At 43.6% G+C, this 23,865-nt stretch overlaps 1 protein-coding gene across 5 annotated transcripts in view; it reads left to right on the plus strand.

The window, feature by feature from the left end:
- NFATC1 (nuclear factor of activated T cells 1) overlaps positions 1-23,865 on the plus strand; it is a 110,224-nt gene that overhangs the window by 13,026 nt on the left and 73,333 nt on the right. For all 5 annotated transcript variants that reach the window (XM_014254562.2, XM_014254561.2, XM_014254563.2 and 2 more), the window contains exon 3: positions 6,211-6,370. In XM_014254562.2, coding sequence (XP_014110037.2) covers positions 6,211-6,370 — 160 coding nt within the window. The remainder of the gene's footprint in view (positions 1-6,210; positions 6,371-23,865) is intronic.

Consider the following 23,865-nt stretch of genomic DNA (forward strand, 5'->3'; position numbering starts at 1 on the left):
CAAATAATTTTAAGAGAAGCACTCTACAGGGCAGTTACTATACAAGCAAGGGATGCTCTATGTTTCTCAAACCCTAGTTGTGTCAGTGGTGTTCCTTCTGTGCCGTTTCTCCATCTCTCCTGAGTGCTGTGTGATGCAGAATGCCTTGTGGGCAAAAATGTCAAAGCCAAAATGAAAGCACAGGACTGGACTTCTGCCCTCGGCTATGGGGGCACTGTTAATGAGTACTTCCATGCTAAAATCACGTTTTTAGTATTCTGTACCTGCTCATAAGCAGGTCCTAAACCACCCTACATCACAACAAAAAGTATAGGCACTCTAACTAAAGTGCCATGTTTCTGAGTATCTTGCACATTTTATATGACTTCCTCTTCACCTGCTGTATTTGACTGAACACAACCTGAGATTTCCTGGAGGCAGTTTCTTACTCTTTGAAAAGTACTTCATTGTATTTATATCAAGTGGTATCAATTTAGTCCAAAGAGTGTGTTGACCTTTAACACTTGAGCTTGCACTAAATGTAGTGTTTCTCAAGAGAAAGAGAAATGGTTGGGTTTGTTGGTTGGGCATATGGCATATATGAGGTCTGCCACACCAAAAGGAGTTTCCAGAATAGACAGATGACTTTTAAAATCTCCCTATGGTGTTTTCTTCCACAGTTTATTTTTTTAACAGTCAAAAGCCACATCTCCTTTAGCTGCAATCTCCTTTTCAACCTCAAAAATATGCATGTATGTTTTTGACCTGACAGGCACGTGGTTATATAATTTTGCATATGGAGTCTGAAGTTTGTACCTAGAGAATGTATGGTTAGATATGTCTCTGCAAGTTGCAAAAGCACGTTTAATTTTTGTCTGCATCAGTGAGTGTTTTTTGGGTTTTTTGTGTATTTTTTTGATTCTACCTTTGGGACTCTGGCAGTATTAAATTCAAGCATGCAAAAGTTGAGGCCTCAAATTACATGATTTTCTTACAAACTATGATTTTAAAATGTTGGAGACATTTTTCTTCTTTTTTTCGATTTGCAGACCTTTGAGATGCCTTTGATTTTGCAGGGAGGTTTTTTGTTTTGTTTGTTTGGTTTTGATTTTCATTTTTTTTTTAGAGGTGTTTTGTTCCAGATCATGAGATAGAGAGCAACTCTACTTGGGAAAAGTTGAGTTTCTCAAGAAAAAGGCACCAGCAATCTTGAAATGAGATGAGATGAGGTGAGATGAGATGAGATACGGTCAGCAGTGCAGCAGCACCGGATTTGCTGACCTGTGCATCCATGGCGAACTTGCGTGTTTATGGCAGGCGAGAGGAAGTTCCTCAGACAAAGCAAAGGCAGGGCTGTCTGGGCAAGACTCAGTGAAGTGGGGACCGTGGTTGTGTGGCAATGACCATCTCCTGGGACTCCTTAGTGTTAATTGAGGGGCTGGCCCTGGGAAGTGGACAGGGAAGAGCCTAAAATGCCGCTAACCTTTTTCTCTTTTTTGCTATATTCTTGCTAAATAGGGATGTTTGGATGCTTTCAACATGTTTGTTTTGCCATCACGTAGCAGTGACTTTTTATTACATTTGGTTGCTGTACCATAAGGCTGAAGACTACTTGGAAGCCTGTCTCAGTAAACTGATATATTTTTGTTTGTTTGATTTAATCCTCCCCACGCTTTCTCCTGACTGTTTTTCAGTTCATTCAAACAACCCTGTAAGCATCTTATTAATGGCCTTCCTTCACCAGCTCATTTTAACACCCCAGGATTCTAAATTCAGAATAAGCAGAAATGCGATGCCAGCCACTTGTTATCTCCATTCCTGCAGCATCAGTTTCTTGTCCTTTCTCTAGGCCATCAAATGTGAAACTTCCCATGCAAACCAACCTCTGAGTGTGAATTTTTAGGACAGAAGGGTGAAGTATTATGTGGGAGAATGACGACGACTCATGTTTTCAGCATGAGGAATTCCAGTGCGCCTCATGCACTTCACAGAGGAGCTACTTGCTCCACATGCCAGCAAAATACAGCCAAGTCTGGGGTGAGACACAGCATCTATTTTAACAGCTCACAGCCAGATTGCTCAATTGTCAGACAGGAAATTAAAAAAAAAAAGAGAGAGTAAAATCTGCCCATGATAAGTCATAGGTGAAATATAAAGCAGGTGTATTTTTCTGACCACAATCAAGTTGTTGGACGCGTAGCCATCACCGTTGTTTTCTTACTCTTTCAAAATCACACACAGGGATCTTTCACAGGCATCCACTTCAATGTGAGACAAGTAATAAATAATAAATTGTAACCATGTTTTCATTTGGTGCAGACTTGGAGCAGGCTCAAGCTAGCAAAAGTAAAGTTGGTAAAAGTTTCAGCAGCCCTGTGGTTTCTCTAGTTTGTGTTTTTGTTTCTATAGGAAAATTCCTTGTCAGAAAAAACTAAGTTTAACGCAGGGTACCCAGTCTCAGCTGTACTCCTGCTAGGTCACTCACTTTACTTTAGGTGCTGAAAGACCCTGAACATCTTCCCCTTCTAGACAGTGGCTTATGCCACTCTCAGGCAACTGTCTGGGGTGGATGACTCCCTGCTGTAGTACTTGGCCACGAGCAGGGGTAGTCCCAGGGTGAGACAGGCAGTTTGGGGCAAAAATGTGAATCTCTTTTTCAAGTGTCCTTGGGCACCTAGTAGCTTAGAAAGCGTAATGATAATTTAATTCCCAAATGGATAGCAGTCATGTGAAAATGGAGCTAAACACCTTACAAAGCTTAGCAGAAGTTTTTGGCTTTGTTTCCTCCCTGTCTGTATTCAAGTGGGCTGCTTAGTATCTTTCTTTTTTTTTTTTTTCCTGTTTTTTTGTAACTTGATAAATCCTTCTGCTAAAGGCAGAAGTCAGCCAGACTAGATAATCTGTTTTTGATTTAATCATATTGTGTATCTGGTGTATGCAAAATAAATCACTATTCATCTGGTTTTTAATCTGATTTATGTAGAATGGAGTTATATTGAGCCAGTATTCTACAGCCTAGCATCAGGTTTTGTGAACCTGCCTTGAAGCAACCGTACCTCATTACAGCATTTAGGATGGCTACAGTGAGATTTATTAGGGTGCAGAAAGGAATGGGACAGGTTTTCAGCTGGTGGAAAATGTCATCTGAGGGAAAAAGATTGATGTGTATTTGATAGGAAGACTGCATGAAGACCTTTTATTCCTCTTCTTGACTGCCGTGGTGGGGCTCTTCTCCCCTCCACGTGACGCTGGCTTGATGAGGTAGTTTGGACCTTTTCAAATTAATATTTGCAGCAACCAGATTTGATTTTACCACTACACCATTTGTTTGGTGGCTTTTTCCTTCAACCACATTTAGCCACAGAAAACTGAGTGCTTGATGAAGATAACTTAACATAGGAAATAGCTCTGACAGCTCCAGTCCATGACACTGCTAAATGCATCACTTTGCTTCCTTTATCAGGAAAACTCCCATTAATTGTCAATTTATGATTGGGTGGGTTGTGCTTTGGAATTTTGATTGTAGATGTGAGGCCAACAGCAAACTGTATTTTTATTTTCGGACTTTCTTTGAGAACATGAATTTTACAACTTAATTATACTAATGTTTTCAGGTGCTGATTTGAAAGGGTGGGTGGGGGGGTTGTGTGTTTTTTCTTTGGTTCATTTTCTTAAAGAAATGTCATTAGTTACAAAACTATCACTTCTATGTATCTTAAAAAAAAAAAAAAAAAAAACTCTTCACCTGAGGGCTACATGCTGTCAGTCAGAGCTGTCCTTTTTAATTAAGTGTTAAAATTTTCTAATCTGATAGATGTTTTATCCTCAGAAAAAAAAAAATCCATCAAGTGAGAATTTACTTAAAACCAAAAACATCTGTTTAAAAATGTGTGCTGATCATCACCAGGAGAGACACAGCTGTTTTGCTCTACTCTTTGTCATTTATCATTACTCAAATATGCTTCATCCAGCTTTTTTTTCAAACTAAAATAACGTGTACCTAAAGTGCTAGGCAAAGAGCAGTGGCTACATACAATGGCCATTTGTCCGTAATGTTCTCCTGTCTCTTTGTTTCTTGTATGAGCCTGTAGTAGCAGAAGAGCTTCACTTCCCCTCCAGAGTGGGCCCTGGCCATTTTGGGGGAAAGGCTTGCACAGGAGCTCAGAAGGTGCAACATCCTGGCTGTAGCTGAGGCAGGAGCTTCCATGTGTGGAGGGCCAGAAGGAAAATTCAGAGTTTATTCCTGGCAGGATCTTGCCAGTGGAGAGAGTGCCCTCCCGGCTTCTCCTGACTCCAGATGTTCATGGAAGCTCAGAACCCGCACAGAGACAACATCTTTCTTTTAGATAAGCTCCCACCTAGGGTGAACTGGGAGGGATGCTTCTCTTCCTCTCTGTTATTTGGCTCCATGTCCTGAAGGCTGGAGAATGGAATAGCTTAATGTTTGGAGCCTGCAACTTGCCAGTGAGCTGTCCTGGGGTAGCAGGAGGTGCCCAGGGAGCAGAGGTGATCCTGGTCCTCAGCCAGGATGGGGCTTGGTGGCTCCAGCTGACCCCTGTAATATGTACAGTGTGTGTCCATAGGCATGTGAATAAATGGCTCAGACTTGTAAACAATGAAGAAAGATAATGCAGGGAAACTTAGCACCACCTGAAGTCTCAGCAGTGCATATGCACACAGGCAGTAGCAGATGTGAGTTCAATATGCTCATGATACAGGGCTGGGTAAGCACTCACAAAAACCCAAAAGGCAAAGCAAAAATGCCTGTGCTAGTGGTAGAAGTACAGTTCTGCAGTGTAGCCAGCAGGGCTACTGAGAGCTGTAATGCCTGCGAAGCCACAAGTGCATCAAGTGTGGATCACTGGGATGGTAACATGGAGTATCCAGCCTCCATCTGAACATGTGCTTGTAGTTTACACATCCCGTGTGGAAGCTCTTCCACATCCTTTCCCCATCGGGCAGCTCACAGGGAAAGGAAAGCTTTCAGCTGTGATCCCAGACTGTCCTTGCTCCTGGGCTGCAGCAGGGAGGCGAGGATCCAATAAATCCCCAGTGCCCAGCCTCTGCAAAGGCTGGGGAGAGCTCATGAGCCCTCCTCCCCTGCAGGCTGTGGTGGCATAAGTCCTCTCACAGTGCCAGGGAGCCCTGGGCCATGGCACCTGCAAAGGGCCACGATTTTCTGCTTGCTGGTTATCTTCTCCAGGCTGATGGGAGAAGTAATTAAGTTTCACATGAAGGGGCAGGGCAGTGTGTTCCAGTTGTGCTGTTGTAAAGACTACTTGTAAAGACTTTTGAAGGGCATTCAGCGAAGAGAATTCACCAAAGGAAAGAATATAGAGTGGATGTGAAATTAGCACTTTTAATTGTAAAGCTTATTGCTTCAATTTTAAGATTAGTAAGTCTGTCTCAGGGCTGCTATTTCTACTGTCCTTCTTTCTTTTCTTTCAAAGCATCAAATTGGCATTTCTTAGAGGTCTCCCAGCTATTTTCAAGAGTGGTTTTATACTGGAAGAGGGTTTCTAAGAATACAACTTCTCCACCATTACATGCTGTCAGACTGCTTGATGGTAATGAGTCCTTAGTATTTTAGTTAATTGCAGAGTCAGTGTTGAGCCAGAAGAGTGAGCTGCATTTTCTGCAGGCTTGCTCATCACCATCAATACGATTCATAAGCAAGTTCTGACTTCAGAGCTTTTTCCTTTGCAGTGCATCAACCCAAAAGAGATCAGCTTTGCTTCGAGGCTCTCACACATGCTTTGTATTGGGAATGAAGCAGGGAAATTGCTGTTTTTCTTCTTTCCACCCCCTGTACACAGAGCAGATTTGTTGAAACCCATTAGATTCATTAAACGCCAAACTAGTTTGGCATTCACTTTCACAGCAGAAATCTTCTTCCTAAAACTCCCCTGTGCCTCTCTGCCTTTTTTCTTTTGTTTTGAGAGTTAATATATAAGATATTTGTAATCTGTGTCTTAAAAATTTTCAATTTTGGATACAAATCAGATAGCATCTGGGCCAACAGATATGCTTGACCCATAAATCTTCCTAACATAGCCATTACCTTCTAAATTACTTATGCCATGACATTATCCTTATCGATGAAATTTTAACTGTAAGATGGTAAAGGATGAACTGCAAGACCGCGGTGTCTAAAGTAACAGTGCTGGCTGCTTGTGGTTTGTGATACTGTACTTGATGTTAACTTCTAATCTCTTTTCCTTTCCATTGTAGCCCATCCCTGCCTGCTCTTGACTGGCAGCTGCCATCTCACTCAGGACCTTACGAGCTACGTATCGAAGTGCAGCCGAAATCCCACCACCGAGCTCATTACGAGACAGAAGGCAGTCGAGGGGCTGTGAAGGCATCTGCGGGGGGCCACCCCATTGTGCAGGTACCAAACTGTGTCACAGCAGCACAAGTTGTTTATCTCAGTGCTCTGTGGTGAGCACCGTTTCTTCTCAAAAACCAAAAAGTAATGGGAGATTTTTCCTGTCGTCAGAGATTCCTGCATGTGAACACATCTCAGAGCAGACCAAGCCTTTGGTAAAAACAATACAAGAGCAATGTGAATACAGGGCAGATTGCTGCTCTGTCCGTGTAGGGCTCAGCAAGTGTTCAGTGGCGAGAGGTGACCGTGGACCTGTTTGTGCAGTTAAGCTCCAGACATGTGGTTTATACTGAAATCAGCTGGGGACATGCCTCAGTACATTTAATCCTTAACTTGCAGTTGGATCTAATCAGAACTGTGAATGTATGTTGGAGTGCAGAGCTGTAGCAGTGATGTAGAAGTATGTCGCTGGTTTGGCTGTTGCAGTGAGTTCTGAGCAAAGGCTTTTAGAGTTTCTTCTGTTCAGTTACTAAAACCCTTCCAGCTGCTCTGGGTCTGAAAGCATCTGAGGTCTGAATCTAGTTTCACAAATTCTACCAACCTCTTTAGTTACTCTGTATAAAGCATTTAATTTAATAACACTCTGAACTGACCCTTAATTTGTTTATATGAGTAGCCTCATTCATTTTTAAAGGCCTTTGCTCAGGAGTAGGAAGAACAGGGTTTGGTTGTTTAAAACAAAAAAAGAAAGTGTAGTGGGAGAGAGTGGGAGGCAGTGCCTGTCCCTCTTCAGCTGCTGCTTTCTCACCCAGCAGTTAAACTCACAGTGCCGCCCATCAGGGTTGTGACCCTCTGTGCAGCAGAGCCCAGGTTTTATCACTGCCCAGATGCCACAGGACCCATGGATGCCAGGGCACTGATGCCATGCTCGGACTGCTTGGGCTCATGCCACAAGCCGTGCTGCAGGAGCCCAGATGGCTCAAGGGGATGTAGGGGCCACACGTGCGGGGCTGTGCATGTTTGTTTATTTGCTGTAAGCCCCTGTTAGCAGCCACGTCTGTGGAAGGAACAGTGAGAGGATGGGATGGCGCTGGGCAGAGAATGCTGCTGTACAAATGTGTGCTGCTGCCGCAGCTGGAAAAGGAAAGTGAGGGGAGTTGTTGGCAGCAAACACACTTCAGCTCTGCCAGAGCTCGTCAGTGACACAGGATTATGGAAGTTGTCTGCTGGAATTTAAAAGGTTTTAGCAGAACATTTGTGAGCGATATTAAAGAGGGGCTTGTGGCAGACGTGCTTGTTTACGATTAATGCCTACTCTGTTTGTGGCTTGATGCAAGGAAATGCAAATGGGGAGGCATCAATTTACAATAGCCAGCTTGGCATTTAAAGTTTCTTACGTGCCTTCTGAACAGACTGAATGTGATGCCAACATTTAATTGGACTAAATGTGTTCAGACATTTCCCCTCTCATCCCCTGTCCTGGTCCGTCAGGAGGGAGCATGCTGCTTCCAAACACAAACAAGTGTCAGAAGAGAGGAGAGGAAATTACGGAAGGGCATGAAGGGAGAGAGGAGGAAGCAGACAGTCCCAGCCCTGTCAATTGGCTCTACCGGCTTAATAAGGATTAATGTATTTTTCAGTCCTTTTATTACAACCCAAACATCCTTTTCTCCAAAAAGAACAGAAACGTAAAGAGGTGCAGAAAAAGCTTTTCCATGCTAGCATTTCCATCATGGCCAGTTATCTGTTTGAAGAAATGCATAAAAGTTCTGACTTAAACCAGAGGTGAATAGACGGATGGATTAAAAGTACTTCCAGAAAGAAAGGAAGTATTCATAAATATTTTTTGTAAGAGGAATAGTAACTACTTGCAAATAAAGAAGTAGTTGAAAAACAAAAGTATGTCTAAATAAATGGAGGGGGAGGAAATCTAGGGAGTAATTTCTGTTAAATTGGTGACTGGCAAAACCTGAAAAATGCACCTCTGAATCATCAACATATTTCCAGATGTTGCAGATGTTTGGGTCAGGTTTGATTCATCCCACTAGGTTATACAGAAAGGAGCCCAAATTTTGAAGTTCAAGCCCAGATGTGAGCTCAAACAGAATAAGTGTCTTCAGGAGAAAAGTTGTGGATCAAGCTTTTCACTCTTTAATATTTCTGGTGTTTTCTATTCTGTTGACTCAGGGAAAACTGTCATAAAACTGCCTTGACCTCTTGTACTACCCTCTTCTGTTACATTTTTCCTATGTTGACAGTCAGATCTTTCTTATGTCAGTGCTTTAGGGAAACTGGCTTTAATTCTGCTGTTGTTAAAGCTCTTCCCCCTTTAGCTTTAACAAGGAGAGAGTATGGATGAGGTCTCTCTCTTCTCTCTGTTTTTCTCTCTCTTTGTTTCAATCCCCCTCCCACTGGCATCTTGCTTCCCATTCCCTAGGAGAGGTTCTCACATTAATACCTCTACAAATCTGTTGGGCATGCTAAGGCAGAGGAGAACTAAATCCAAAAAACATCCACTGTTCATGGCATGGTTCCCAATCAAAAATTGCCAGGAGGTTGCTTTCTCTGCAGCCAGAGCAGGTTTATCTATTTTTCCCAGGCAGCATGAGCTTCCTTACTGTTGATCCATCTCTTCTTTTAGGAGTTGGAATGTCTGAGGATCAAAGGTTTCTGAGTCAAGCATGCTGGATGAGGAGAGCAGTAGCATAGGAGGGCAGGAGTCTTTCATGGGTTTGACATGAAGCCCAAGCTTGGGGACCAGTTTTTTCTTTGGCTCCTCCAGGCTGGTGACTTTTCTGTGTAGCTGGAGGGGGCTACATGTAAAGGACCTGGCACTGTGCACAATGCCACCACTGTATGAGATTGCTTTTCTGCCCCAAAGCTGAGCATGGGAAGGGGCAGGCAGAGCTGAGCATGGCAGGGTGCCTGAATAGCTCATAGCAACCCATGCAGAGGGCAAGCCTGGTGCGTGCTGGGGGCTGTCTGTGGCAGCAGTCATGTCCACCTTATCATCTCTGCATCATGTATGGGACTTGCTCACTGGAAGCTCCTGTGGGCCATCTCCCAGGCATATTTCATGCCAGTGGGATTTCCTGTGGATTTCCTTCTGTGGAGTGGCAGCACCTTCCCCGCTGCACTTAGGAACGATATGGTTTGGAGCGCTTCAAGTTGCCTGTGAAGGCTCATGAGCCTGTTAACACAATATTCCTCTCTCACACATTTTGCTTTTGCCTGTTTGGGTGTTTGGCTGCCATGGCAGCTCCAAGCTATCGCTGTTCCCGATTGCTAAACGTTCGGAGAGTGGGATGAGCCGGCGCGCCTGGCGAGCTAAAAATGCCGCAGAGGATTGGCAAGCGAGTGGTGCTGGGGAGCAGTGCTGGTGAGCTCACGGCTGGCACCGCCTTTCACCCCTTGGCTTGGGAAAGTATTTTGAGAGTTTGCTGTTGCCTTTGGTGATTTCAGACTGGAGTACTCCCACCTCTGAGTCAGAACAGGGATGGTGCCCTTGCTGGCATCAGGTTTTGGGAAGCTGCGTGTTGTGTCAGGTGACCGCTAAACCTGGGACCACTCTGAGGAGCAAAATCCTGTCTGTTAGCATCCTGCTGGCACCTGCTGCTTCTCAGGAGTCCATGGCTCAAGTGAGGATTTTTCAAACAAAGCAAAATGAAGTGAATGGCATTTCGTAGCTACAGACACATTTTAAGTGAGGTGAATTTAATTCAAGGGGTTTACATCCAAAACATCTTAAAAATGTCCTCTGTTTGGACCTATCTCCCAATTTTTCATTTTGAGAGTAGTGGTGAGGAGTTGCACAAGACGGGGTTTGCATTCCAGCCAGCGATGGCTCTTTTTCAGCTTCAGGTAAGTAATCCAGCAGATAAAAGTTTGGGCTCCTCAGGGAGGGATGGTACCCGATTATAAATGCGTGGTCTATAGATATTCTAATCAATAACTCATCTTTGAAATAAGTCAAGCACTTTGACTGCCTGAGATGGAATTTTTACAAGCAGGGTGTGGTGTATCTGTGAGATAAAATCCAAATACTCAAGAATGTTTAATTAAAGGGCATGATGTACTCCCATAGAAGATTGTACTCAATGGTGAAAGAAAATATTCAAGTGCATGGAGTAGTCTAGCAAGGACTTTCAAAAGCCATGATTATTACTAAACTTAGACACAAAATATGCCATTAATTCTCTTCAAGATCACTTCTAACATGAAATAAATAAATTGGTTAGAAAAAGGAAAGAAAAGGAGTTGTAAGGGTTTTCCTTTTTTATCTAAGTAACCAGTACTATCCAGAATTTGTTTTCCTCTTGAAAAATTAATTTGGAATATATAGTGAGTGCCGCCTTGCCTTTCACTCTACCTCTTTGAGTGAGATGGTAGAGGTTGTAGATGCTAGAGGCTCCTGTGCTCCAACACAGAATTTCATCTGAGCCTGTGAAGAGCTGAATAGTCTGAACTCCCTTGTTTTACAGGCAAAACACAATGATTTGTCTGCTGATGTACATAGTCAAAATGCTGTCTATGCCAGGAGATTTGCTTACTGGAGTCATCTGTATCCTTTCTTGACAAGGTCTCGTGTAGGCATTTCAGGTCTGATTTTCAAAGGCCTTGAGGCATACATTGGGATTTTTTAATCCCCTTATGACTAACAAGTGTCAGACTCTCCTCCATGACAGTCACTGCCTCGGTATTTTTTGTACATCTCCACATCACCTTAACTAGGCACCAACATGCCCCTGAGTCACTTGTGCACCTCAGCAGCACATGGAGTGTCTTATTGTTTGCTTCCCATGGATCAGTTGGTTGTGTTGCTTTCAGATAACAAGCACTAAGTCCCAGTGCAGGTGCTGGCCACCACAGGTATCTGCCAGAGCCCTTTCATCTTCAGACCTATAAGCAAAGAATACCTTTTGCTTATACCTTTCTGCTCCCCTGGGGAGCAGAAAGCCTCTTTGGCAAAGCAGTGTAACTTCAGGCGCATCACACTGAACAGCATCTCTCATGCACTTGACTCACAGTCAGCAGCACGAGGTCAGACAGTCCTGTGATAACCAGAAGGCTAGATGGAAACGAGAGAACTGAAGAGCTAAAGGAAAAGACTGGAAAGAGGTGTTCACCACTGGTGACAGGAAGAAGATGAAGGTGTAAGGAAGCCAAGAGACCTGCTGTGTGTTCATAAGTGCTTTCCTTGGTAGGGGTCCCCACTGCTGCAAGTTTGTTTTAAACTACAGAGCTTCCACCATTGCTGAGTGAGTCAAGGGGGCTAGAAAAAAAAAAAAGCAGACCCTGGTGGGTCCAGCTCATGGCCATCTGACACCTGAGCAAGAGGAGAGGATGTGGAAAAATTAGTGTTAGCTGCTTTCCCCTTCCCTCTCTGGATGTATCGGGTCAGAGCAGAGGGCATATTCTTGTTAGTAAGCAGTGATTCAAATCATCATGCCACAGCAGACTTCCTCTCTGTGCTACTCTTCGCTTCTTTTTAGAAGGCAGCATCACCCTTTTGTTCAGATGGAAATATAATCCCTCCTTCTGGTGGACATATAAAGACATTGGCAAGCACCTGTTAGCCAGGTTGCAATTAATAGCACAAAGCCGTGCAATCACACAACAAACCAGACAGGGAGCCTACACTTTACAGCCTTGTTTTAGACAGCCGGTACTTCTTAAGAATAAATCTGAGCTGAATGGCTTTCTCACTTCTTGCATCTGTATAGTTAAAGCAAAACCTCAAACTAGCAGACAGATAATCAAAACTGAAAAGTAGAATGATTTGGCAGATGTTTTAAGGCTGCTATTGCTTCTATAAATCCAGCAAATGGAAGAATGCCCATTGAAAGCTTTTCATCACTTCTTTTTTTTTGTTGTTATGAGAGTGTATTTTGGAAAGGAAAGAGTTCTTCATTTTTGGGTTTCGCATGAAGTTGGTCCCAAGGAGTAGCTCCTCAAGCACAGCTGTATCACTGACTTGTGGCCTCCCTGAGGAGGGTAAGTCCAGAAGGGAGCCATCCTGGAAAGTATGCTGCTGTCAGCTGGAGAAGATTTCATGACCCTGATAATGCAACTTCAGTTCTGATTTATGAGCCATCCTGGGGACAGGCCTCTGCTGTTTAATGCAATGGCCCTTTACAAATGAAAAACGAAGTTTCCATCAGCCAGTGCTTGGGGGATACACTCTGCTCTCTGTTACAAATGATGCCTTGCCCACGCTAAGCACGATGGACGCCACAGTACACATCCCGGCTGTTAGCGTGCTGAGATGTTCAATCTGGCTTTCCAGCCTGACAGCTTCAGCCCTAGGTTTGCCTTCAGTTTGGACTCAGTGGCTGCAGGCAAAGCAGCAAGTGGTTATGGCCTTGAGGAAGGAGAGGATTGAAAGAAAGCCTTCCCATTCCTCCACTGGTGCTGTCTCCATTCCCTTGGGAAAGGGGGTGATGACATCAGCTCCCAAATTTCTTTTTCATTGGCATCTTCTGGTTTCCTTTCCATCTTCTTTGCAATAAGAGAGTCAGTGGCATTGCTGTCACTGTGTGGGCTATCTTCTAGCTGTCCTCTGGGGGCAGTTGATATGGAAAAGACCACCTGGATTAGAGAGGAAGCAGAGGAGTCACCTTTATCTCCAGCACTGCTCACAGAGCCATCCTTTCTGCTTCCCTTGTCAGGATGGTTTTGGCAACCAGCAGCACTCTGAGTGTCTACAGCCAGTGTGACAGAAGTCTCTGCAAGGTCAAGAAAGGCAGAACATAGGTGTAGTTAGTCCTCTCTGATTCCTCATTTACTTTTCATTGTGAACAGAGGGTTTTTTCTGCATGTTGTCTAAAAGGCCGATTCATCATAATTTTGGAAGTGTACTTCTAAAATGTGTATTACAACTTTTCAGGGAGAATCAGGACTCATCCTTCACTGTTAGAGTGTGATACTTTTTCTGGCCCATTCCATCCTTTTTGTCCTGTGCTTAATATTGCATCACTCCTGCTAAAAGTTGCAGATGCCATACCTCTTGCTTGGTCACAGAATCAGAAAGAGACAAAGCTGCAGATGCTTCTGATTAGCCAGAAGAGGCTACCAGTAGTGCTAGAAATGGCTACCCACTTTTCTAAGGAAGAATACAACATGGGTAGATCATTTGCTTGCCTCAAATTACCAGACCTGAAATAAAAAAAACCAAAACAACAAAACTCCAAAACTCAAACCAAATTCCATTCAAAGCCATATTGGGGCTCTCCTGAAGTCAGACAACTTAGCCTGCTTAATTCAAGCACACACTTAGGGGTTTGCTGACTCTTAGTTTAGCCATTTTTGAGAAAGTAAGACTGGATGGGTGGAGTCTTGACAACTGGATTTAAAAGAGCTTTTCATGGAGTTTCAGGTGATATGTGAGGCTGTGGTCTGGGCATGAACCACAGTTGTCACTTGGCTTAGTTTTGGTTGCAATTGAGAAGACCTACACCAAACCTACCACTCAGCAAATCTGCTCCAGACTTGCCAGATTATTGCACGTTAACATGCACCCGAAATCTGAAATGAAACACAGTTAAAATTAAAATGTAGCTTTACCAGAAGCCAGATGCTTCATTATGAGCTGAGCTAACCTACCTGCCAAATACTGCTAACCTGCATGAGGCAGGCGATTAATTTTTTACAAGTCTGCTTTGGGAACTAGACATCTGTCCTCTATTCCTAAAAGTAATATCTTAGGGCAAACAATTTTTTTTTTCTGGGTATTCCAAATTACATAAAACATATTTCACTAAAATTATATTGCCTGCATTCTGTATGAAGATATACTGGGGGCCAGTTCACATTTCAGATCCCTTTTACACCAAGCTAACTCCAATGGAATTTTTGGTTTCTTACTTTCTAATTTTTATATGTAAGAAGAGTAAAAAATTACATCTGTAACACACCTTGTGGTCTGGAATATCAGTATATATGGTTTTAATATAGAATTTCCATTTTAATTAGTCATTATTTCAACTAACAGGCTGAATCAGTGGAAAATATGGTGTCCAAGTACTCAGTTGCTCTCTCAAAGTACATTGCATCTTCCATTATGAGCAGGATTTTATGATTTCTTTCCTTGTGAAGAACAGCTTGAGATCTTCTTTGATACATGCCACGAAAGGCAGATGATCATCTTGGATCATCATCTGCTGTATACATACACAGAAGTAAAATTTGTTGCATGCTGTCAGTGCATCAAATAAAATTTCAAATGAAATCAAATCAAAATAAACTTTCTCCTCCCTCCACATTTAAGAAATAATTTAGCAGGAGTTACATATTTTCACTGAAACCGTTGAAACATGCTAGTGATCAATTTACTTACACATGGTAAAAATAATATAGGTTGCAGACAGATTTGTAGTGTAGTTTTTAAACACCTGTTTTTAATGTTTCAATACCCAATAAAGGAGAGGAACTCCTGCTTTTGGTTTGCATGCAGACCTTAGGCACACTGGGATTTAGAAGTCTGCTGCCTAGGTTTCAAATGCAGTAAACAGCACTTGCAGGCGCAGCGTGGGTACATGTTGGGGAGTCACAGACTCTGGAGTCTCCCTCAATGAGTTTTGCTCCTTGTGACACTGATAACGTGGTGTTACAGCCAAATGTGAATCCTGGTGAAAACCCGCAGTCCTCACGAGAAAGAGAACTGCTCCCTTGCCACTTGCAATCCTACTCGTGTAGAAATACTGCTGGTCCAGTTCTGTATAATGAGAGGGGGAAAAAAACATATGGGAGGTGGAGCAATGTGATCTATTACAGTGAAACCAAGAACTTAAATATGTCCTTAAACTTTAATAAAGTGGGATTAGATGTTGAATATGTGCTTAAGTTTTCTATTAAGCGAGAATACATTGATTAATGGGCAATTAATTGTGCAATGTATTGTCACTCAGGTTACTCGGCTGCAAAATCTGGCGTAAGACATTTTTGCTGCCTTGCCACAGGTGTTAAAAGAGACTGGGTGTCAGGCGTGAGTGTGTGGGGCTGCAAACAGCCCAAAAATAGCATGATAAAAGGGAGCAAGTTGCAGTAGCTGCACTCTGTTCTTGCAGGCCTCTTTGATGCTTTTCAGGAGACCTACTAGGTTTTCCCTCTTAAAAATCCGATGCTTTTTGGGCATCAGTTGCAGGTTCCCTGTATATTGCTACTTCTTTTCGATGGTTTCAGGTGAATTCTACTGTCTGGATCCTCTTTTTCCTCTGCCTTCAGTCCCTGTGATTTTGGGATCCCTCAGGATGACTGCCATTTGTTTGTGTTCTGTTACCATTGTGCCTGTCCACATCTAATGGGCAGGAAGTCTCTGAAGCTTTTAATGGATGGCTTGATAGCAAGTCAGATGTGATGATACTGAAGCTGAGCTTTCCATAACTGTGCAAAATCTTCCCATTACTTTCCTCTGTCTTTGGGCAAACCGTACCTTTCTTCATGTCATCTAAGTCTGCAGTTTAGACTACTGTATTTAGCTGCTTGCTGTCCCTGTGCCGGCAGGAGAACAGCAGTATCAGCAAGCATGTTCCGTGCAGGACACGGATGCCCATACTTGCTGTGCTTAATAAGCCGCACGTTCCCATCCCCTCGACTCTCTGCCCATGGAAGGACAGTGGCTCGCCTTCGGGAAGCCCGCAGCACACGGTGACTGCACAAACAGATAAACAGCTAGAAGGGAGCGGAGTGGGAAAGAGATCATGTTTCGTTTCTAGAGAGCTGTTCAGAGAGGAGCTGTGCATGAAGCCGCGGTGCAGCTCAGGCACAGAGGGTTGGTCTCGAGTTTTCATCCCCCTCTTAGCGTTTTCACCTGAGGCAGCTGCTTGCTTTAGCACTGCAAGCAGAGACACCTGAGCCTCAGATGGTTGTGACATGTCAGGATTAAGAAGCTTGAGCAGGGCTTGCACGTTGCTGCTTGTGCTCACCGGCAGCCAGGACTGGCAGCGCCTTGGCTCTCCGGCATGCGCACGCCGGGATGCAGCGCTTTGCTTCTGAGCACGGGCAGAGAAGGGATGCGAGTGCCGGTTTTGGATGAGGCCGACCATTGCCAAGGGGAGCACCGATGCACAGGGCAGCAGGGCACTGGATGCAGCCGTGGGGCAACGGGATGGATGTGGGGCAAGAAGACTGATGCTGCGCGGCGCTCCCAGCAGCGTGCCGGGGACAGCAGGCAGCGCTGGGGCCAGTGAGGGGCTGAGCTCCTACTGCCACCCCTCCTCCCTGCATATCCTGGCCTTACGTGTTGTTGTTATGATTGCTATGGAAATAATTTCAATATGTTTCACAGCTCCGAGATGCTGTGTCTTGCATTGTTTGGATGGAAAGCTGCTTGACTGGTTTTGGAGGGTGGCTGTATATGCACAAATACTAGCTGATATTTTTTTTTTTGTGGTGGAAAGTAGGAGATTCACAGCATGGTTTTAATTAGAACTGCTCATTTAGTCTTTCATTGCAGTGTGTTCTTTAGTTGAAAGATAATTTAATTTTCTTTGTTTTGGAAGATTTTCGTGCTTGTCTGTGTGAAATGTCTTTATTTACTGTGCCTCATTGTGCTTTGTGCATAGCTTTGATTATGAGGAGAGTCAAAAACAAAACTTCCCTGGGCCGTATTATTTTCTACCTGCTGTGGGTTTTAATACAGTCTCACTTGTATATATGTACCAAGTGTCTGCATTTCTAGGACAAAATTACCAGAGAATATGGGCAAAGCATGTGGGGTTAGATTTAGCTGTAAAACTCTTACTGACTTGAACAGGAATAGCGTATCTAAAGGTTGTGAAGTGCTGAAGAAGTGTAACTGGTATGGATCAGTTTGGTTTTTCATCTTGGAAAAGTCCACAGAAGATAATACTCGTTGAACAAAAGGCAAAACCTCAAGAAATTTCTGCCTTCTCTTGCAAAATTCCATATTAAGATCTTGTAACACCTCCTCTTCAGTGAAGAGTATTTTGTCTGGTTGTAACAAAATGCAGCATGGATCAGTCCTTTTTATATGTACAAGAATATTTAGCTAGTGCCTGTCATATCAGAATAAAAATAAAAAGACAAGCAACTATATAAGATATGTAAATCTCTCCCATAGGTGCAGGAACTCATAAAATTGCTCAGAATAAGCAGTTACAAAAAGAAAGAATTCTAGATGGCATTTTTTAATCAATCCTTAATTATCCTGAAATATTTTTCTAAATGGATTTCAAATTAATTTTCAACTACCTCTTTTGCAGTGACATTGTTTTCATTGTGTGGGCCTTATTTATAAGGCTCTTGCCCTGCAATAATATAATATTCTTCTATATAGACTCAAATGTTGTTACTGAATACAGGTTTTAGAGTGGCATTGACCACAAACTCGCATACAGTTGTAGACTTGTACACAAACTCCGCCCACAGCTGCAAACTTGAGCTTCCAGGGACAACAACTTGCAGGCAACATGTGCTAGCATCTAGGTATACAAGTAATCTCAAGCACATGTCCTGAATACATCAAAGCTTCATTTTCTAATTCCTCACATTTGTGAGGAAAACCGTAAAATATGTGAACTGGCACAGCCCCACTGCTGGCTGCAAGAGCCCCACTTGAGATGGAAGCAGGTTGGAGAGGCTTCACAAAGAGCAAGGCAGTGCAGTGAAAATACTGGAGCTGGGCTATGGCTCTGCAGTTTCATTCCCAAATGAAATCCCTGAAACTATTTTAGGTCAAATAGATTTTACAGGGATAGTTGCTCTAATCACAGGGCAGTGTTAACCTGTAAGCCTATCTGTAATAGCAGATGGAAGATGGTAGGAAAATGGTCTGGTGAATAAAAGCATTTTTCTTCCTCCAGTTTGAGTAAAAATAAAAGAAAAATATTATGAAATTTGGCCCTTGGGCTCTCCGATTATTAAATCCTCTTTTCCATTTTTGTAGTAGAAAAAGGTGTGTAATACATGTTTGAATTGAATGTATAAGTGGTCATTAGCAAGAATAGGGCTCAGGATTATATTTTTATTATGATTTAAGCATGTAATCCAATTTTGAAACAATGATAACAGCAAGACCACTGAAACTGTATGTGATGGTGCTCCAGAACTTCCTGTGGGCTCTGGAGCAGAGGTCAGGAGCGCTGCTGGGACTAGGGGGGTTGCTACAGTCTTTACAGGGTAATGAGCTGCTGCTTTGTGACACCCTTCTGAGGAAGGGAGGGAGAGGTGAATAGTCCCATCACAGACACAGGGATGGAGGCTGCAGAGAGAGCTGGTCAAGCATCTGTCTTCTGGCCATGACACCTTGTGCCCAGCCTGTGCTGAGGCTGACTCCAGGACCAGGCTAAAGCCAGCCCCTAAAGTCAAGGTGGAAAAGCCAGAGCCTGAATTTAAGCTGAGGTGGAGCTGACTTTGATCTTTCTCTCTGGGAGGGGAAAGGGCTGCAAAGTACCAGTCTGCGGTGATGGTCTTGTACCCCTGCTGTGGAAAGCTGTGGGTGGCTGCCTGAAATGAAACACCTGATGGTGAAGTGCCAAGCCTCGTGTCTGTAGTGGGCTCTGACTCTGTGGGGGCTGAGAGCTCTGCTCTGTGTCTCTTCCGATAAAGCTCGGCGTGTGCCTCTCAGCACTGCCCCGGGCTTGTGGGACACTCATGCTTTGAACTGTGGCCTGGGCAAGTGACAGGGACAAGGCCACATTTCAGGGTTCATTACATGTCTGCCACATGTAGTTGGTTTCTCTCTGTAATCAGGGGAAGGCTCGCTGGTATAGAGGTTAGTGAGCTATTAATTTTGTTCTGATGTGAACATCTGAAGCTGCTTGGGTAAATCACACCTTCAGAGTGCCTGTCTCGTTTTGCTGGCTGTGACGGCAGCTGAAGTGACTAGACCCTGTTGTCGTCTAGCCTGTACATGTTAAAAGTTAGGTGGCATGAATCACCTGGCTTTTCCCTTTTTCTTTTGACTGGATGTGTTGTGTACAATTGTTTCTAACTGTTCACAGCAGGCTTTAAGATCTTACCTGTTTGCCATGACCGAGATGTACTTCTTAGGTTGGATACCCAGGTAAGGCTGGAGTATGGCAGGGAGGAGCAGTGCCTTTGAAGACCTTGGCATTTCTATCTCTGGCTTGGAACTTGACCCATACTAGAGCCTCATGTTCGAAGTCTGCAGGTTGGTAGAGAGACAGTCTTTAGGTGTAAAAACCAAGGTTCTGGTTGCCATCACCTCCTCATCATACCTCCCTTCAAAGAAGAGAAATTGTTACCCTCACCATCCTCCTCAGTTCCCAGTCATGCACTGACATCCTGCTCCACTGACTGCAGCAGTCTCCTCCCTTTGCAGCATCAGATAAGCTACTCTATAAGGCTTTATTGGCAAGTTCTGCTATTAATATTTGCAAGATTTTACTTGACCATCTTACTGGCTTTAAGTAGGGTTGTGGTGTTAGCTTGTCAGTATTCAAGTCAGAAATTCTAGTGCAACAGCTGTTGCTAAATAATGTTACTCAATGTGACAATATTTAGAATGATTGATTGAAAATAGTCCCTGTATGTTGAGAAAGTTTATTTAGATGTCTTTCATGCTTATTTTATTTACTTACAGTTGGAGATCTCAAGCCTTTCAGTTCATTGTAGCACTGGTGGCAGAGCACCTCATGGCATGCTCATTGGTCAGTCTTGTCTATTCCATCCATTTGGTTTTGGGGATTTTTTTTTTCATTTATAAAAGAAGTGACATCAACCAATGGCATCACCCTCAAGCATCTTACAGTGTGGAATCCAATCTCTCTAGATTTCTCATAGTTTAATCAGGCTGTTCTGAAGGTCAAAACCTTGAATCAGAGCTGTAAGATATACCTGCCCTATTTTTATTGCTGCATTTGGAAGCTTTCTATTGAAGACATGCTCTCAGATAAAACTGCGGCATAATCAGAGCTGTAGCAGCAGGTGGATCAAAGGTGGTTTGGGGAAGTAGAGTAGGACCAGAAGTGTAAAGTGACCAGGCAGAGCCACTACCCCCTTCTGCTCTGAGACAGGAGTCACAAAGAGCATTTTCATGAATCTTGTGCTTGTGACAGCACCACTTCTATCGGACTGAAAAAGCAGAAGCAGAATCTGTCTTAATGAACATACACATGCAGATGGCACTTTTCTGACTCCAAAGAGCAGTGGGATTGCAATAATCTGCTTTATTCCCCAAGAAACATGGCTGTAAATTGTGCAAGGATTGGAACCAGGGCTCTGTTAGTACTTAATTTTCATAGTAAAGAAAGGGTACCTGGTCTCCTGGCTTTGTTTTGTGAGGAGAATGAAGCACACATTGATTAAACAAAGAAGTCTGGAAATATGTAAAAAGTTATGATTTTTTTTTTTTCCTGCTCTAATCAAGTCATGATCTCTGATAAGGCAAAAACTCTCTGGCAGTGCTGGAGATAGGAACTTGATCACTCCTTGCCTAGCTTACCGCACCTTCATCTAAGACATCCTTGCTTTGCACTTTTATAAAATGCCTTGAAATGTTTTCCTTCTTTGAATTCATTCCTACATTCAAACAAACAAACCCCATAAACAAAACAACAAAAAATCCAAAAAACAAACAAACAACCAAAACCAAAACCACACCAGCCAAAAATGGACAGAAGTACTGTGAAAGCTGGAAGCCATCAGTATTCATGTGACTTTCAGAAGAAGTGAGGAGTTTATTTCAGACCTTCAGCCAGCCTCCCTGCTCCCTCCTTTCCCCAAACACAGAAAGCAGGCAGGGCTTGATTCATGGATTGTCTGATTATAATAAGTCTCACTTGGGGCATACAGCTGTATACCAAGCACTACTTGCTTTGTCTGCCTCCACCCTTGGGTGTTTAGTTCCTGCTCTGTGCTGTGGCTTTTGACTCCACTGGCTAATTAAATAGCAACATGTCTCACATAAGATTTATATTTTTTTTTCTTTTTAAACAAGTACTTGGCAAATAGAGAAATTAAGAGTTGGAAGTCCATCTGTAGTAATTTTCATGGCAACAGAACAGTAAGTGCAATATTCATATTATGAATATGGCTCAGTATTTATAGCTCTCCAAATATTTACAGAGATAAAGCCTTTAAACATAGCCCCAGCTTTCTGTCTTCAGTAGCTGTTTAAATAAATGTCATTTGGAGAGAAGTTAAAATTGAGGAGAAAGGCAGCCATTTCTAGTCTAATATCGTCTCACTGGTGTCTGTGAATTCCAAAAGTTTTATGCCTGAAACTCTGTTGTCCCTGTCCCATATGAGTCAGTGTTAATCTTGATGTGCACCTCAAAAACATTGGCCCTTAATCAGATAACTCTTGTGGGTAGATGGGTGCCCCATTGTCCTCAAATTCACAAGGGTGAGAATTCAAAGTCACGCAGTTGCTGCAGCACTCGTGAGCCACCGAGTTAAAACGTGGCATTGAGGGTGTGTCTCTGATCGGAGGAGTCACTGAGGGATGCTGGCAGTGGCGCTGTAGCATGGCTGGGATGGGCACTGGTGAAGGGCATCATGCTGATGGCACCTGACACACGCCCGAGGATCCTGGGCCAGCCTGTGCTCACCACAAACAGGAGCGTGCTGGGTGCGAGCGGTGCGTCAGCAGCATGGCGAAAGGCAGGCTCACAAGTATGAGCTTGTCCAGGGTATGGGCCTATGAACATGTGATAAATTCCTTCTACAGGGCTCTTGTGATATTTTTTATTTTTTTTTTTTTTTAACCCAGGCATGGCCATGGGTATGACTGTCCAAACTGAAAACCATGATGGATGCTGAAAGCAAATGTTTAAGTAGAAACTCAATAGAAGGGAAGAACACTTCTATCGTCTTGTGGTAGAAAATGTCATGAGAGCAGTAATGATTTCTCAGCGTCCCAGTGAATAAGGTGCCCAGGACTTACAAATTCATTCCATTAGTAACTCCTTTCCTGATGGGCATCCCTCTTGTGGGTGTAACAGTTTTAGGAGGAGCATGACACGGGTTGATTTTTTGGTTTGTGTATTTTTAAGGAGGAAAATCCTTCCTAGAAATAGGGAGCAGCGTCTTGCGGCTGTTTAGACAAGGAGATTCCATGACTTTGCCGAGAGCCAGCAGCCACGAAGGCTGATTTTCCCTGGATAGAGACTGAAATTACTTGTGAGCCACTGCCTGAGTGTACAGCATCTCTATTACATTAAGATTAATAATTCCTCAGTGTATTTGCAGCTGGAAGTTTTATATAGATCTTTATTCATCATGATGTGAACAGCTGCTCTTTTGCTGCTCTGTTGAGTTAAGGTCCAAGTGGCAGCACTAGAAAGTGCCACATAAAACACACTCCTGCTGTTTCCATTCACTGCTCTCCCATCCAGCTCTAGTCCTTGGCCCAGGGTTGGCCCCTTGCAGGAGCAAGCCATCTTATTTTTATTTGTGGACCAGCTCTGACTACATTTGGATCTTAAAACAGAGTTTGAGTGAATCCAAGGAAAATCACTTTCAGGAAGAAAAAATAAATCCTGAAAGTAGCACAAAAATCTGTAGGAATTCCTGTTACAATTTTATTTTAAGTGAAGGACTGTGAGTTAGTAACATATTTCATTGCACAGAGCATAATTTATTCTCTTTTTATGCTTAACTGCATCAGATGAAGTACAGCAAAATCTGTCGCAGCCAGAGGGTCATCTCAGCTCCTAAGGAAATGTTTTATTTTCTGTTTTGTTGTTTTTTGAGGGGTTATTCTGTTTTGCTGTGTTTCATTTTTTCATTCTGAAGTCTGTCTGCTCTGCTGTTCTGAATAAAATGCTCCCTTTTTTTGGCTTGTGCTCTCACAGGAGTGTCTGGGCAGACCAAGTTTAGCACCTGAATAGTCACTGACAAAGAGTCTGGAGCTGAACTGTGCACCTCATCCAAAAAACCAGCACCCCCTATTGCTTCCCTGGCTGCTGGCAAAGGGAAGGTTTTCCTGCTCAGGATGATGTGCCTCGCTCAGTCCTAGGTACGCAAAGACCTGCATGTAGAGATGTGGAAAGAGACAGGTGGTATGGCAGTGACTGAAAGGTGTACACCTGCAGAGTGTGAGCTTGAAGGTGGAGAGAAACAGCTGGAAAGAGACAGCAATTCTGAAACACACGAAGCAAGACGTGTGCCTCAGTGGTTTGCTGGTGCTCTGTTGATGCTGCCTGTCTGCCTTATTGGCACTGCCAGGGCTGCTTGCTCCTTGTCCTGTGGGACCTGAATCCCCAGAGTAGGGGCTGCCAGCCCCTCCCTGGCTCCTGCTTTATGGCTTGGGGTACAGCTACCTGCTTGTGCCCTGCTGCTGCTGCTGCCCTTTAGCATGCAGTACACCCCTGATCTGCAGGATCAGCTTCCCTCTGGAGCAGAGGGGTCAAGGGGAGTTCCATAAAGCAGTTCCCATGGCACCTGGGATCTGGGAGAGGAGCTCGAGAGGAGAGCTGCTACAGTCCCCCGCCTCTGGGCATCTGAGGTGTGTTTTTCTCTCAGACCTCCCCCAGCAAAAAAAGTTAAGGGCCAAACCAGGTCAAAATAGGTATTAGGGAATTTTGCGATGAACGGGGCAGTCTTTTCCTGACTCTTTTTCCCAGAGGCGCATA

The sequence above is a fragment of the Pseudopodoces humilis genome, chromosome 1 (genome assembly GCF_049639895.1).
Source record: "Pseudopodoces humilis isolate 2021_Gansu_Grassland_sample_001 chromosome 1, ASM4963989v1, whole genome shotgun sequence".
Taxonomy (NCBI): domain Eukaryota; kingdom Metazoa; phylum Chordata; class Aves; order Passeriformes; family Paridae; genus Pseudopodoces; species Pseudopodoces humilis.